At 38.0% G+C, this 13,533-nt stretch overlaps 1 protein-coding gene across 1 annotated transcript in view; it reads right to left on the reverse strand.

Moving 5' to 3' along the window:
• Positions 1-9,425: 9,425 nt before the first annotated feature.
• Positions 9,426-13,533, reverse strand: part of ESF1 (ESF1 nucleolar pre-rRNA processing protein) — a 62,780-nt gene continuing 58,672 nt past the window's right edge. The window contains exons 13-14 of the mRNA XM_087445634.1: positions 12,441-12,587; positions 9,426-10,267 (exon numbers count right to left, since the gene is read on the reverse strand). Of these exons, the coding sequence (XP_087301760.1) occupies positions 9,974-10,267; positions 12,441-12,587 (441 nt within the window). The 3' untranslated portion in view covers positions 9,426-9,973. The remainder of the gene's footprint in view (positions 10,268-12,440; positions 12,588-13,533) is intronic.

Consider the following 13,533-nt stretch of genomic DNA (forward strand, 5'->3'; position numbering starts at 1 on the left):
ACTTTATTCTTTGTTAAGATTGTTTTAACTATTCTAGAGCCTGTACCCTTCATTACAATTTTGTTTTTTTGAGGAAGATTAGCCCTGAGCTAACATCTGTTGCCAATCCTCCTCTTTTTTGCTAACATCCGTGCCCACCTTGCTCTACTTATTATATGGGACTCTGCCACAGCATGGTTTGATAAGTCATGCATAGGTCTGCATCCAGGATCTGAACCTGTGACCCTCGGGCCACCAAAGCAGAGCACACAAACTTAACTGCTATGCCACCAGGCTGGCCCCTCATTGCAAATTTTAGAATAAGTTTGTCTATGTCTACAAAAAACTTTTGCTGAGATTTTGTTGAAATTCCATTAAACCTATAGATCAATTTGGGGAAAAACTGACATCTTTACTATGTTGAGTCTTCCAATTCATGCATATAGAATATCTCTTCATTTATTTAAGTCTTCTTTGATTTCTTTCACCAGCATTTTGTAATTTTCAGCATATAAATTCTATATATGTTTTGGTAAGTTTTTACCTAAGTATTTTATTTTCTTTGTAAAATAAAAAAAATTGTGTTTTTAATTTCAGTTTCCACATCTGCATTGTTAGTATATAGAAATGTGATTTTTTTCTTGTGTGATGACATTGTATCCTGTGCTCTTGCTGAACTTATTAGCTTGAGTTTGGTTTTGTTGTTGTTGATTCCCTGGGATTTTCTATGTAGACAATCATGTCATCTGCAAACAGGAAGTTTTATTTCTTCCTTTCTGATCTGTATGTTTTTTAATTTTCTAGCTTTATTGCAGGGGCTAGAACTTCCAGTATTGTGTTGAGTAAGAATAGACATTGTTTTAAGGGTAACTTGGATTTGTTTTAATCAGATATGGTAAGATATGCAGACATGGAAATGACTGCCATGAGGGAAGAAGTTTTTTATACTCACAGTTCCCTAGAAAGAGGAGGCATAGCATGCCACAGAGTGGGGTCACACAGGGAAGCAATGGGGTTGGTCAGGAGGCAGAGAGAGCAGGGGAAAACGTGGGCAAGAAGCTTTATTGTGGTTTCCTTGGGAAAGGGTGGGCAAGGCATTGTAAGCAGGTTTAGGATTGGCTAGTTTGAATTTCAGTAGGCTCTAGGGTATTGGGGCTGTCCCTAGTTGTCTGGTGCCTGGACTTAGGGTGATTAGGGCAGGGGGATAGTGGCCCAGAGTGTGAAAGCCCAATAAAGGAGGTGGTTGGGGTTATGGACTCTAGATTGGTTGGTTTGCATTTGAAAGGCATGCCTGCCTGCAAGTGATTTACTGTCTCTAGGAATTGCCTAGCCCTGGGAGGGGCAGTCTCTCTAGTGTCAGCAAGACCACAGTGGTCAAAGCATCAGAATAAAGAAAATAAAAGACAGGGTTAAAACAGATAGTTTTGCCTTGTTCTCAATCTTAGGAAGAAAGCATTCAGTCTTCACTAGTATGTTAACTGTAGGTTTTTTGTAGATGCTCTTTACCAAGTTAGCTATTTCTTCTCTATTCCAAACTTGTTTTTATCATGAATGAATGCTAGATTTTGTCAAATACTTTTTCTCATCAATTGATTTTATCATATAATTTTTCTTCTTTAGCCTAGTGATAAAGAGGATACATTAATTGATTCTGAATGAACTAGCTTTGCATACCTCGAATTAAAACCCAATGGTCATAGTGTATAATTCTTTTTATACATTATTGGATTCAACTTGTTAATATTTTGTTCAGGATTTTTATGCCTAAATTTAATCACATTTCTATATGAATAACAATAATATAAGTCTGTAGTTTTCTTTTTTTTTTTTTTAAAGATTTTTATTTTATTTATTTTCCCCCCAAAGCCCCAGTAGATAGTTGCGTGTCATAGTTGCACATCCTTCTAGCCGCTGCATGTGGGACGCGGCCTCAGCATGGCCAGAGAAGCGGTGCGTCGGTGCGCACCCGGGACCCGAACCCGGGCCACCAGCAGCAGAGTGCGCACAATTAACCGCTAAGCCACAGGGCTGGCCCTGTAGTTTTGTTTATTTGTATTGTCTTTGTCTGGTTTTGGTATCAATGATACCACCACTACCACCACCACCACCAAAAGTCAAAATAAATGTAACCTTGAGAGACTGACATCAGCATCATGGCAGAGTGAGCTCTTCCTTTAGTCTCTACCCCTTAAGATGCAATGAAAAGGACATTTATAAACAAAGAGAGGACATTCACACAACACAATAGATGTCTGAGAGATCCACGCAGCCATAAGACTGAAGGTGGGGGTGCTGGACCCCCCAGGAGGCAGTGGAAGGAGGTAAGTGGATCTCCTCTCCCTCTTGAGCAACAGCGATCTAGGGTGTGGGACATCGCATGGCGGCCAGCGTGTGGCTCTGAGAGGAGAGGGGGAAAGGACAGCCCTCTGCAGGAATGCCTTCATTCTCGGAGTTGCCTCCCAGCCCATGGGAACACTCCGCACCAAGGATGCTAAGCAATTGCGGGGGTGTCTTCACCATGCCGAGAAGCCCAGGAGGGCAGACACTGAATGCAAACAGGAGTGCCTGGGATCACACACATGAAAGAAAGTGCCCCCCTGCCGCCAGGTGCACCAGCTCAGCCGGTGAGCCAGAGTAGGGGACCCCTGCAAGAGCACCTGTGTGCCTACATGTGTAAAGCAGCAGTAGCCAGCGGGCAAATGCAGAAAGGCCCTGTTAGCACAGCTCCCAATGGACAGCACATCTGCCAGGGGTAGCAGCAGGCTCAGAAAACACAGCTCCTGCCCCTGCCCAGTGGTGGTACGTGGAATCTGCTACCAGATACTACCACTACGTGACAGCAAAAGTCCACCCTATCAAATAGCTGAAGAAATATATCAACACTCCAGACCAGAAGGAAAATGACAGGTACCCAGAAATCAATCCTGAAGTCACAGAAATTTACAATCTAAGTGACAGAGAATCCAAAATAGTTATCACAAAGAAACTCAACAAGTTACAAGAAAACTCAGAAAGACAGTTCAATGATCTCAGGAATAAAATTAATGAACAGAGGGAATCTTCATAAAAGAAACTGAAGCTATAAAAAAAAAAAAATCAGAAATGTTGGAGATGAAAAACAATGAATGAGGGGCCAGCCCGGTGGCGCAAGCGGTTAAGTGCGTGTGCTCTGCTGTGGCAGCCTGGGGTTCGCTTGTTCGGATCCCAGGCGTGCACTGACACACCACTTGTCAAGCCATGCTGTGGTGGCGTCCCATATAAAGTAGAGGAAGATGGGCATGGATGTTAGCCCAGAGCCAGTCTTCCTCAGCAAAAAAAAAGAGGAGGATTGGCAGATGTTAGCTCAGGGCCGATCTTCCTCAAACAAAAACAACAACAACAAAAAAGAAAAACACAATGAATGAAATAAAGAAAAATCTGCAATCCTTAAAAAACAGAGCTGATATTATGGAGGACAGAATTAGTAATTTAGAGGACAGAAATACAGAAATGCTGCAGATGGAGGAGAGAGAATTAAGACTAAAAAGAAATGAAGAAATTCTAGAAGTATCCAACTCAATCAGGAAATGCAACGTAAGGCTTATAGGTATTCCAGAGGGAGAAGAGTGGGAGAAAGGAGCAGAATGCTTGTTCAAAGGAATAATAGCTGAGAATATCCCAAACCTGGGGAAAGAGCTGGAATTACATGTAAATGAAGCTAATAGAACTCCTAATTGCATCAATGTAAAAAGACCTTCTCCAAGGCAAATATTAGTAAAACTGGCAAAAGTCAATGACAAATAAAAAATATTAAGGGCAGCGAGGCAGAAGAAAATAACCTACAAAGGAACCCCTATCAGGCTTTCAGTGGATTTCTCAACAGATACCTTACAGGCTAGGAGAGAGTAAAATGCCATATTCAAAATTCTGAAAGACAAAAGCTTTCAGCCAAGAATACTCTATCCACTGGAACTATCCTTCAGATACGATGGAAAAATAAAAACTTTCCCAGATAAACAAAAGCTGGCGCAGTTCATTGCCACAAGACCCCCACACAAGAAATGATCAAGGCCTTCATACCTGAAAATAAAAAGGGTTTACAAAGCCTTGAGCAAGGAGATAAATAGACAGACAAAACCAGAAAATTGCAGCTCTCTATCAGAACAGGTGAGCAAACAATTAATTATAACATTAAAGATAAAGGGAAGGAAAGCATCAAAAATAACTATAATCACTTCATTATGATTACAAAGTCACAACACAAAATGGAGTAAGTTGTGGCAAAAGTAACTTAGATGGGGAAGAGGAAAGGGATGAAACTGGCTTAGACTAAGGAAATAAGAAGTTATCCGAAAATGGACTATCTCATCTACCAGATCTTTTATACAATCTCACAGTAACCACCAAACAAAAAATCAGAACAGACACAAATGATAAAGAGAAAAGTGAGAAAACCATCATAGAGAAACACCAAACTGAACTGGTAGTCAGAAATACACAGGATGACAAAAAAGGGGAACACAGAACTGGAAAACAAGAGATAAAATGACAGCATTAAGCAGTCATACATCAATAACGGTTCTAAATGTAAACGGATTGAATCCTCCACTCCAAAGACAGAGTGGCTGGATGGATTAAAAAACAAGACCCAACAATATGCTGCTTCCAGGAAACACATATCAGCTCAAAAGACAAACTCAGGCTCAGAGTGAAAGGATGGAAGATGATACTCTAAGCTAACGGCAAACAAAAGAAAGCAGTTGTTGCCATACTTATGTCAAAGTAGACTTCAAGATAAAAAAGGCAATGAGAGGCAAAGAGGCGCAGTATATAATGATAAAAGGACACTCCACCAAGAGGACATAACACTTATAAATATATATGTACCTAACACAGGAGCACCAAAGTATATAAAGCAACTATTAACAGACGTAAAAGGAGAAATTAGCAGAAACACAAAAAGAGTAGGGGACCTCAACGCCCCACTTACATCAATGAATAGATCATACAGACAAAAAGTCAACAAGGAAATAGTGGAATGAAACAATAAACTAGACCAGATGTACTTAACAGATACATATAGAACATTTCATCCAAAAACAGCAGAGTATACATTCATCTCTACTGCACGTGGAACATTCTCAAAGATAGACCATATACTGGGAAACACAGCAAGTCTCAATAAATTTAAGATTGAAATAATATCAAGCATATTTTCCAACCATAATTCTATGAAACTAGAAATCAACTACAAGAAAAAAGCTGGGAAAGTCACAAATATTGGAGACTAAACAACATGCTGCTGAACAACCAATGGATCAATGAAGAAATTAAAGAGGAAATCAAACAATATCTGGAGACAAATGAAAATGAAAATACAACATACCAACTCACATGGCACACAACAAAAGCAGTCCTAAGAGGGAAATTCATGGCAATACAGGCTCACCTTCACAAACAAGAAAAATCTCAAGTAATCTTAAACTACTCCTAACAGAACTAGAAAAGAACAAAGCCCAAAGTCAGCAGAAGGAGGGAAATAATAAAAATTAGAGCAGAAATAAATGAAATTGAAACCAAAAAAAAAAAAAAAAAAACCAGTAGAAAGGTTAAATGAAACTAAGAGCTAGTTCTTTGAGAAGATAAACAAAATTGACAAACCCTTAGCCAGACCCACTAAGAAAAATGGAGAGAAGCCTCAAATAAATAAAATTAGAAATGGAAGAGGAGAAATTGCAATGGATACCACAGAAATACAAAGGATTATTAGAGAACACTATGAAAAACTATATGCCAATGAATTGGGCAATCTAGAAGAAATCACAGGCCAATATCGTTGATGAACATAGACGCAAAAATCCTCAACAAAATATTGGCAAACTGAATACAGCAATGCATCAAGAGGATCATATAACATGATCAAGTGGGATTTATACCAGCTACACAGGGATGGTTCAACATCTGCAAATCAATCAATGTGATACACCACATTAACAAAATGAGGAATAAATACCACATGATCATCTTAATAGACGCACAGAAAGCACTGGACAAGATCCAACATCCATTTATGCTAAAAACTCTCAATAAAAACTGAAAGTACCTCAACATAATAAAGGCCATATAAGACAAACCCACAGCCAACATCATACTCAATGGGGAAAAAACTGAGTCATCCCTCTGATAACAGGAACAAGACAAAGGTGCCCACTCTCCCCACTATTATTCAACATAGTACTGGATGTTTGGGCCATAGCAATTAGGCAAGAAAAAGAAATAAAAGGTATCCAAACTGGCAAGGAAGAAGTGAAACTCTTGCTGTTTACAGATGACATGGTTCTCTATATAGAAAGCCCTAAAGAACCCATCAGAAAACTATTAGAAATAATCAACAGCTACAGAAAAGTTGCAGGGTACAAAATCAACTTATAAAAATCAGTTGCATTTTAACTAACAGAAAGAGGACTCAAGAATATAATCCCATTTACAGTCACAACAAAAAGAATAAAATATCTAAGAATAAATTTAACCAAGGAGGTGAAGACCTATACAATGAAAACCATAAGACATTACTGAAAGAAATCAAAGACAACATAAAGAAATGGAAAGATATTCCATGCTCATGGATTGGAAAAATAAACATAGTTAAAATGTCCATACTACCTAAAGCAATCTACAGATTCAATGCAATTCTAGTCAGAATCCCAATGACATTCTTCACTGAAATAGAACAAAGAATCCTAAAATTCATATGGGGGAACAAAAGACCCTGAATAGCTAAAGCAATCCCGAGAAAAAAGAACAAAGCTGGAGGCATCACAACCCTGGACTTTAAAATATACTGCAAAGCTATAGCAATCAAAACAGCATGGTACTGGTACAAAAACAGACACACAGATCAATGGAACAGAAATGAAAGCCAAGAAGCAAAACCATACATCTATGGACAGCTAATCTTTGACAAAGGAGCCAAGAACATACAATGGAGAAAGGAAAGGCTCTTCAATAAATGGTGTTGGGAAAATTGGACAGCCACATGCAAAAGAATGAAAGTAGACCATTATCCTTCATCATACACAAAAATTAACTCAAAATGGATTAAAGACTTGAAGGTAAGACATGAAACCACAAAACTCTTGAAAGAAAATATAGGCAGTACACACTTTGACACTGGTCTGAGAAGCATCTTTTTGAAGACCATGTATACTCAGGCAAGGGAAACAAAAGAAAAAAATAAACAAATGGGACTTCATCAGAGTAAAGAGCTTCTGCTAGGTAAAGGAAACCAGGAGGAACAAACAAAAGGACAACCCAGCAACTGGGAGAAAATATTTGCAAATCATATATCCGACAAGGGGTTCATCTCCAAAATATATAAAGAACTCATACAACTCAACAACAAAAAAACACCTCGATCAAAAAATGGGCAGAGGATATGAACATTTTTCCAAAGAAGATATACAGATGGCCAACAGGCACATGTTGCGACTGTAAACGGGAAATCAATATCACTAATCATCAGGGAAATGCAAATCAAAATTATAATGAGATATCACCTTACACCTGTCAGGATGGCTATAATTACCAAGACAAAAAATAACAAATGTTGGACAGGATGTGGAGAAAAAGGCACCCTTATACACTGATGGTGGGAATGCAAACTGATGTAGCCACTATGTAAAACAGTATGGAGATTTCTCTAAAAATTAAAAATAGTAATACCATACGATCCAGCTATCCCACTACTGGGTATTTACCCAAAGAACATGAAATCAACAATACAAAGAGATCTACGCATCCCTATGTTCATTGCAGCATTATTCACAATAGCCAAGACGTGGAAGCAACCCAAGTGCCCATCGATTGATGATTGGATAAAGAAGATGTGGTATATATATATATACAATAGACTATTAGCCATAAAAAAAGACAAAATTGTCCCATTTGCGACAACATGGATAGACCTTGATAGTATCATGTTAAGCGAAATAAGCCAGACAGAGAATGACAAACACTGTATGATTTCACCCATATGAGGAAGATAAACAAATACATGGACAAAGAGAACAGATTAGTGGTTACCAGAGGGGCAGGGGGTTGAGGGGTGGACATAACGGGTAAAGGGGCACAGATATGTGGTGACTGACAAATGATAATGTACAACTGAAATATCAGAATGTTATAAACTTATTATGACCTCACTAACAAAAAAAAAAGTAAACTTAGTCACCCAAACTATCATCACATTGTTTGCTGAATTGTGACAGTGGCCATTTTTTTATCCTGAGTTTTACTACCAGCAATTATTTATTGAGGGCCTAACATTCTTGGTGTAGAATGTTTATTTAATGCAGTATCTGATAATACCATTCTCATTTTTTTTCCTACCTAAAAAATATCAACTGTTTGAGAAAATGTGCCAGGGCTGTACGTAACTTACATGCTCAATTTATCTGCTATAATCAATTATGTGCCTGACTATAAAATGAGATTTACAATTAAATAGTGACTTAAAAACAAAGGGCTCAAAAACAAAAACCCAAACAAAACCAACCATAAACAAAATGTGCTAAATTTCACAGACATCTTAAAATAAAGTGAGTAATCCCTACACTATAATTAAACAGTTTAAAGGAGACAAGTTTTTTCCTTGCATAAATGAAATATAATTATACAACTGTTTATAGACTATATTCATAAACATATTAAGATTCATGATCTTTCAGTGATGAGCAGACAAATACTGGGAAGTTCATAGATGGATCAACAGGACACTGCAACAGTGTCAGTGCTTTATGATAAAAACACAATTCCCTGCACTTTTCTCTGTTATAATGAACAATTTAAATGTCCTCTTTTTCCTTCCCTTTTCAGAGACTGTTCATACAGCCTCATTACCCTGATATCTAGTTTCACATCCTTTTATTATTAAAAAAATATACTACTTTGGTAGACTTGAATTTTTGTACCAAAAATGTCAAGTTTACTATTAACCACAAACTTGGCCAAACTCCTACTGCCTTTCAGAAGCTACCACATTTATTATTTGTTCCAAGTGACCATTTTGGTTTTTATTTTCATTTATTTATACAGCACACCTAATTCTCTTCTCTAAGTGGTCAGTTAATACTTTATAAAACCTAGACCATCTAGATGAGATCTAGGAGTATTAAGGCCTCAAAGGTGCGGTTTAATTGAATTTTAGAAAGAATTAAGGTTCCTTAAATTCCTGTCCACCCTTCTAAGTATTCCAAAAATCTGAAGGGCAGGCAGAAGAATTTGTTACCACAAGTTGAAAAATCATTGCAGAGCTCATGAACATTTCAAACACAATTATGAGCAGTGCAAACCTGAAACTGCCTCTTCATGGAGTCGTCCTCTTAAATAGTTAGTCAATTTTTCAGATATTTTTCCAGAGAGTAGTTTGAGGTGCATAAAAGGAAATAAATCAGTGCTATACAAAATGATAAAAATATTTTGCACTTTTATTTACAAATTAACTTCATAAACTATAATAAACATGACCAAACAACAAAGAGTTATTGGCTTCCATTCATTACAGCTAGAAAAATAAATTATTTAAATAGATATCTAAATCTGCCTCCTGCTTCCAGAGAAATTAATGTATTGCATATACATATTTTCTAAATCTTTTTCAGACTTAAGACTGGGCATGCTCTATTTTTTTACATAGAATTGTAAAGAGTCTTTAAAAAAAGCAAACAGAGTAATATTCTACTATTATGAACTGAATTTCATAAAATATAAAAATTTTATAAATCCTATAATTTGGATTAATTGAATTAATTACAATTAATCTGTGGAAATATACAGTACAAATCTGTCAATCACTCCCAATTAGATCTGTTATATATGGACAGAAATTTTATAATAGTCAGAGTAAGATTTTACTCATATTCTTGAAAGGTAGCTTTGTTCCCACTAAATATCACTTTTCCCAGTTCTGTATATTTTAGGAGATCGCATTCTCAATCCAAAAAGAAACAACATACAGCTATTTGACTTTTTGTTTTTTTCTTGCTTGAAACTGCTCTGTTTTGTTTTTTACAGATTTAATCAACATTGACAAGGCAGGATCAATGGACTTCTTTTGTGATTCCTTTTGAATTTCACTCTCTTTTTTCTTTATTGCCTGAGTGAGTTCTTGTTCTTTTTGCTCTCTCTGCCGGGCTTTCTCCTCAAGGATTTTTTCCATAGCTTTTGTTTTCTTGAAATTAGGATCTGAAGGATCCAAATTGAACAAGTGGGAAGTATACATTGCTTGAAACCGTGTATCCTTAACGTTTACCTGCAAATCCAAAAGGAAAACATAAATAAATAAAATAAATGAGTAAACAAAAAGGCCCAGAAATGGGGCCAAATTATTAAAGTCAGTGAGTTGTTGATTATATAAAATACAAATGTGAGCATTCTGCATTGATTCATTAGAAAACTGTTTTCCCACAGATCTTCAATGAAGTTTTAAGGCCTACTCTTGGATCACAACGTGCAGGGCACACTGTTCTTATCACACAATGACAATCTCCTCATAAAGGAACTACAGTGGTCTATATATACAGTCACCTGTAACTACGCTGGCCAGTTAGATTGAGTAACCGCAGGAGTGGTTCCCAAGGCAGGTTTCCCCATCCTTCCAGTGTGAAGTCTGTTTCTGGCTGGGATAATTAAGCCAGTGATGGTATCTCCCGCTGGAGTTTTATGCAAACTCACCGCATTCTAAATACCTTAAAAAAATTTTCAACCTTGGTGCCAAAATGAGTAGCTACCGAGGGTGATTCATAGATGAAAAGATTTAAAGACCACTATGGGAAAGATGGCACCCCTGACACCAAGACCTGATCAGACACAAGCTCCAAACTTAGATCTTCTATCTTTCGACAAAAACATTGTGGTTCCACACTTAAGAGTGTACCCTTAACTCCAGCCAGGCTTTTGAGTGTTGCCAGGCACAAAAGAGACCGGCAAGAAAAGGAGCATGACTCACTGCCACCCAGCATTCCCATGGGAAAGATGAGTCCACCTGGAGATCACCTGTAGAGTTACTTAGTTATAGTAAGGCAACAGATGTGATACTACCACCACCACCACCAAAACACTGACGAAAATTGTTTTCATGCATGATTATTAATGTGTGAAGACAGTTCTCATAATAGAAGATTTGACTACAAATTATTCTTTGCTTTTAACTTTTCATAAGAAAACCAATTCACCAAAAACTTCATTGGAACAGCAACATACACAGAACTACTTACAGAAACTGCAATTAGAGAGTGGTCTCAACGGCCCTCTATGTCCTATGTAGAAGTTATCTGTATATTCCTCTCCAATCTTTTTTTTTGTGAGGAAGATCAGCCCTGAGCTAACATCCATGCCAATCCTCCTCTTTTTGCTGAGGAAGAGTGGCCCTGGGCTAACATCCGTACCCATCTTCCTCCAGTTTTTTTCATATGGGACGCTGCCACAGCATGGCTTGACAAGCGGTGCATCGGTGCGCGTCCAGGATCCGAACGTGTGCTGCCAGCAGCAGAGCGCGCGCACTTAACCACTATGCCAGGGGGCCAGCCCTCCTCTCCATTCTTTAAACAAATTCAAAATTTCCCCCATGTTTTTCTGGGTCTATTCTTTCATGCTAACAGTTGGGAGTAATTAAGCAGCTCTTGACAGCTGTTTGTAGGTTTCCTATAGAGGACTCAAACTCATGCAGAGGGATTTTGTGGCCATCAGAAATAAGCATTCAGCAAGAAGAGGGAAAAGAGGAAGCAACGGAAATGAGGAACACAGTAAATAAAAAAGCACATCCTACTGTACCGCCCACTGTAGACAGTGAGAGTGTCACATGATGTGACGTGAACCTGCTATTTCTCAGTCAGGCTTAATTATGTATATATCTTTTTCAGTGTGAGCATCACACTGTATGTGATTCTAACATAAAAAGCTACATATTTTTGGTGCAACACAGCTACCAAAATACAAGCCAACTACTTCACCTGGTCCTCAACCAAAGAAACAGTAATTTGATCCATCATGGGGGATGAAGTGGCTGTGTTAGGTTAAAAGATGGTAGCTTTGTCTCCACTGTGGGTCCTTTCCTGAGACATTTCAAGGCTAACTCTGACTATGTTCTTTTTTTTTTTTTTTTTTTTTTGGTGAGGAAGATTAGCCCTGAGCTAACATCTGTTGCCAATCCTCTTTTTGCTGAGGAAGATCGGCCCTGGGCTAACATCCATGCCCACCTCCCCCTACATTATACGTGGGACGCCTGCCACAGCATGGCTTGATAAGCGGTGCGTAAGTCCACGCCTGGAACCTGAACCTGTGAACCCCGGGCCGTTGAAGTGGAGCGTCTGAACTTAACCACTATGTCACCAGGCTGACCACAACTATGCTCACTTTTTATCTCCAGAGTTGACTTTAGTGTCAAGACCAGCTTTAAGAAGCTAATGACTTTTGTCCCTGGTTACCTCAAAGTCATCCTCTAACAATTCCTTCTTTTTCATAAGCTGTTTTTTCTTCTTTTTGCTCAGATTCTGGTGCTCCACAATCTTGTTGTAATTGAAGTGTTTCTTGCTCTCTTCCTCCTCATCCATCATGAGCAAAGTCATTTCAGCCTGCGGAGAGGAAAAAAAGGTCAAATATACATCAGTGTTTCCCCTCCCCCAAACAGGAGTATGGGGGGCACAGATAACCCCTCTAGGAAAGGAAAACCTAGTCACTAATGCTCCGGGATCACATCTGTCATCCGTAAACTGACTGTGGATTACCGAAACTCATAAAGAAACCCAGAGAGCTTCATACGGCAATAACGTAAAATTTTTAGAAGCGACGTCACTGAGAGCAGGAGAGGGATGAAAGCTTACACAGTCATACACTGTATAACAACATTTTGGTCAGCATGGACCACATATGTGATGGTGGTCCCATAAGATTAGCACCATATAGCCTAGGTGTGTAGTAGGCTGTACCATCTAAGTTTGTATAAGTACACTCTATGATGTTTCCACAATGACGAAATTGCCTTAGCAACACGTGACTGTATTTAAAAACCAGACCACATTTCACTTAGTATAACTGGTTAGTAGGCTGTAGGAATAAGAGTCTTCAAATCCCCCAAATAAAAATTTCTCAATTTCAATTTGGTCTTTTTAAGCAATGACACTGAATCTAATAAACATGTATTTTGTGATACAAACTAGACTTTCCAAACATGTACTTTAACAACAGGGAATATCTTTTTTCTTTTTCTGCCTTTATTTTTTCAATATTGATATACTTCTATGAAGGCAGGATCTTAATATTTGCTTATGAAATCTAATATAATGCCTGTTTCCACTAAACAGATATTTTCTACTGATCATGGGATTAAATGTGAACCCTCAAGAATCAATAAACAACCATATATACTAGAGAAAATATAGAGCATGCTGCTAGACTTTTGTGAGCCTTCCTGTATTACCCACTCTAGACTGCTTTAATTTCCTTTCATTTCTATCACTGGCACCTGCAATTGGTTTTCTTTTTAGAGCCATTTTCCACAACTGAAAGATTTTCTTTGTA

Source organism: Ceratotherium simum, chromosome 21, assembly GCF_057802395.1.
Source record: "Ceratotherium simum simum isolate JZ-2026a chromosome 21, ASM5780239v1, whole genome shotgun sequence".
In the NCBI taxonomy this organism is placed as follows: Eukaryota; Metazoa; Chordata; class Mammalia; order Perissodactyla; family Rhinocerotidae; genus Ceratotherium; species Ceratotherium simum.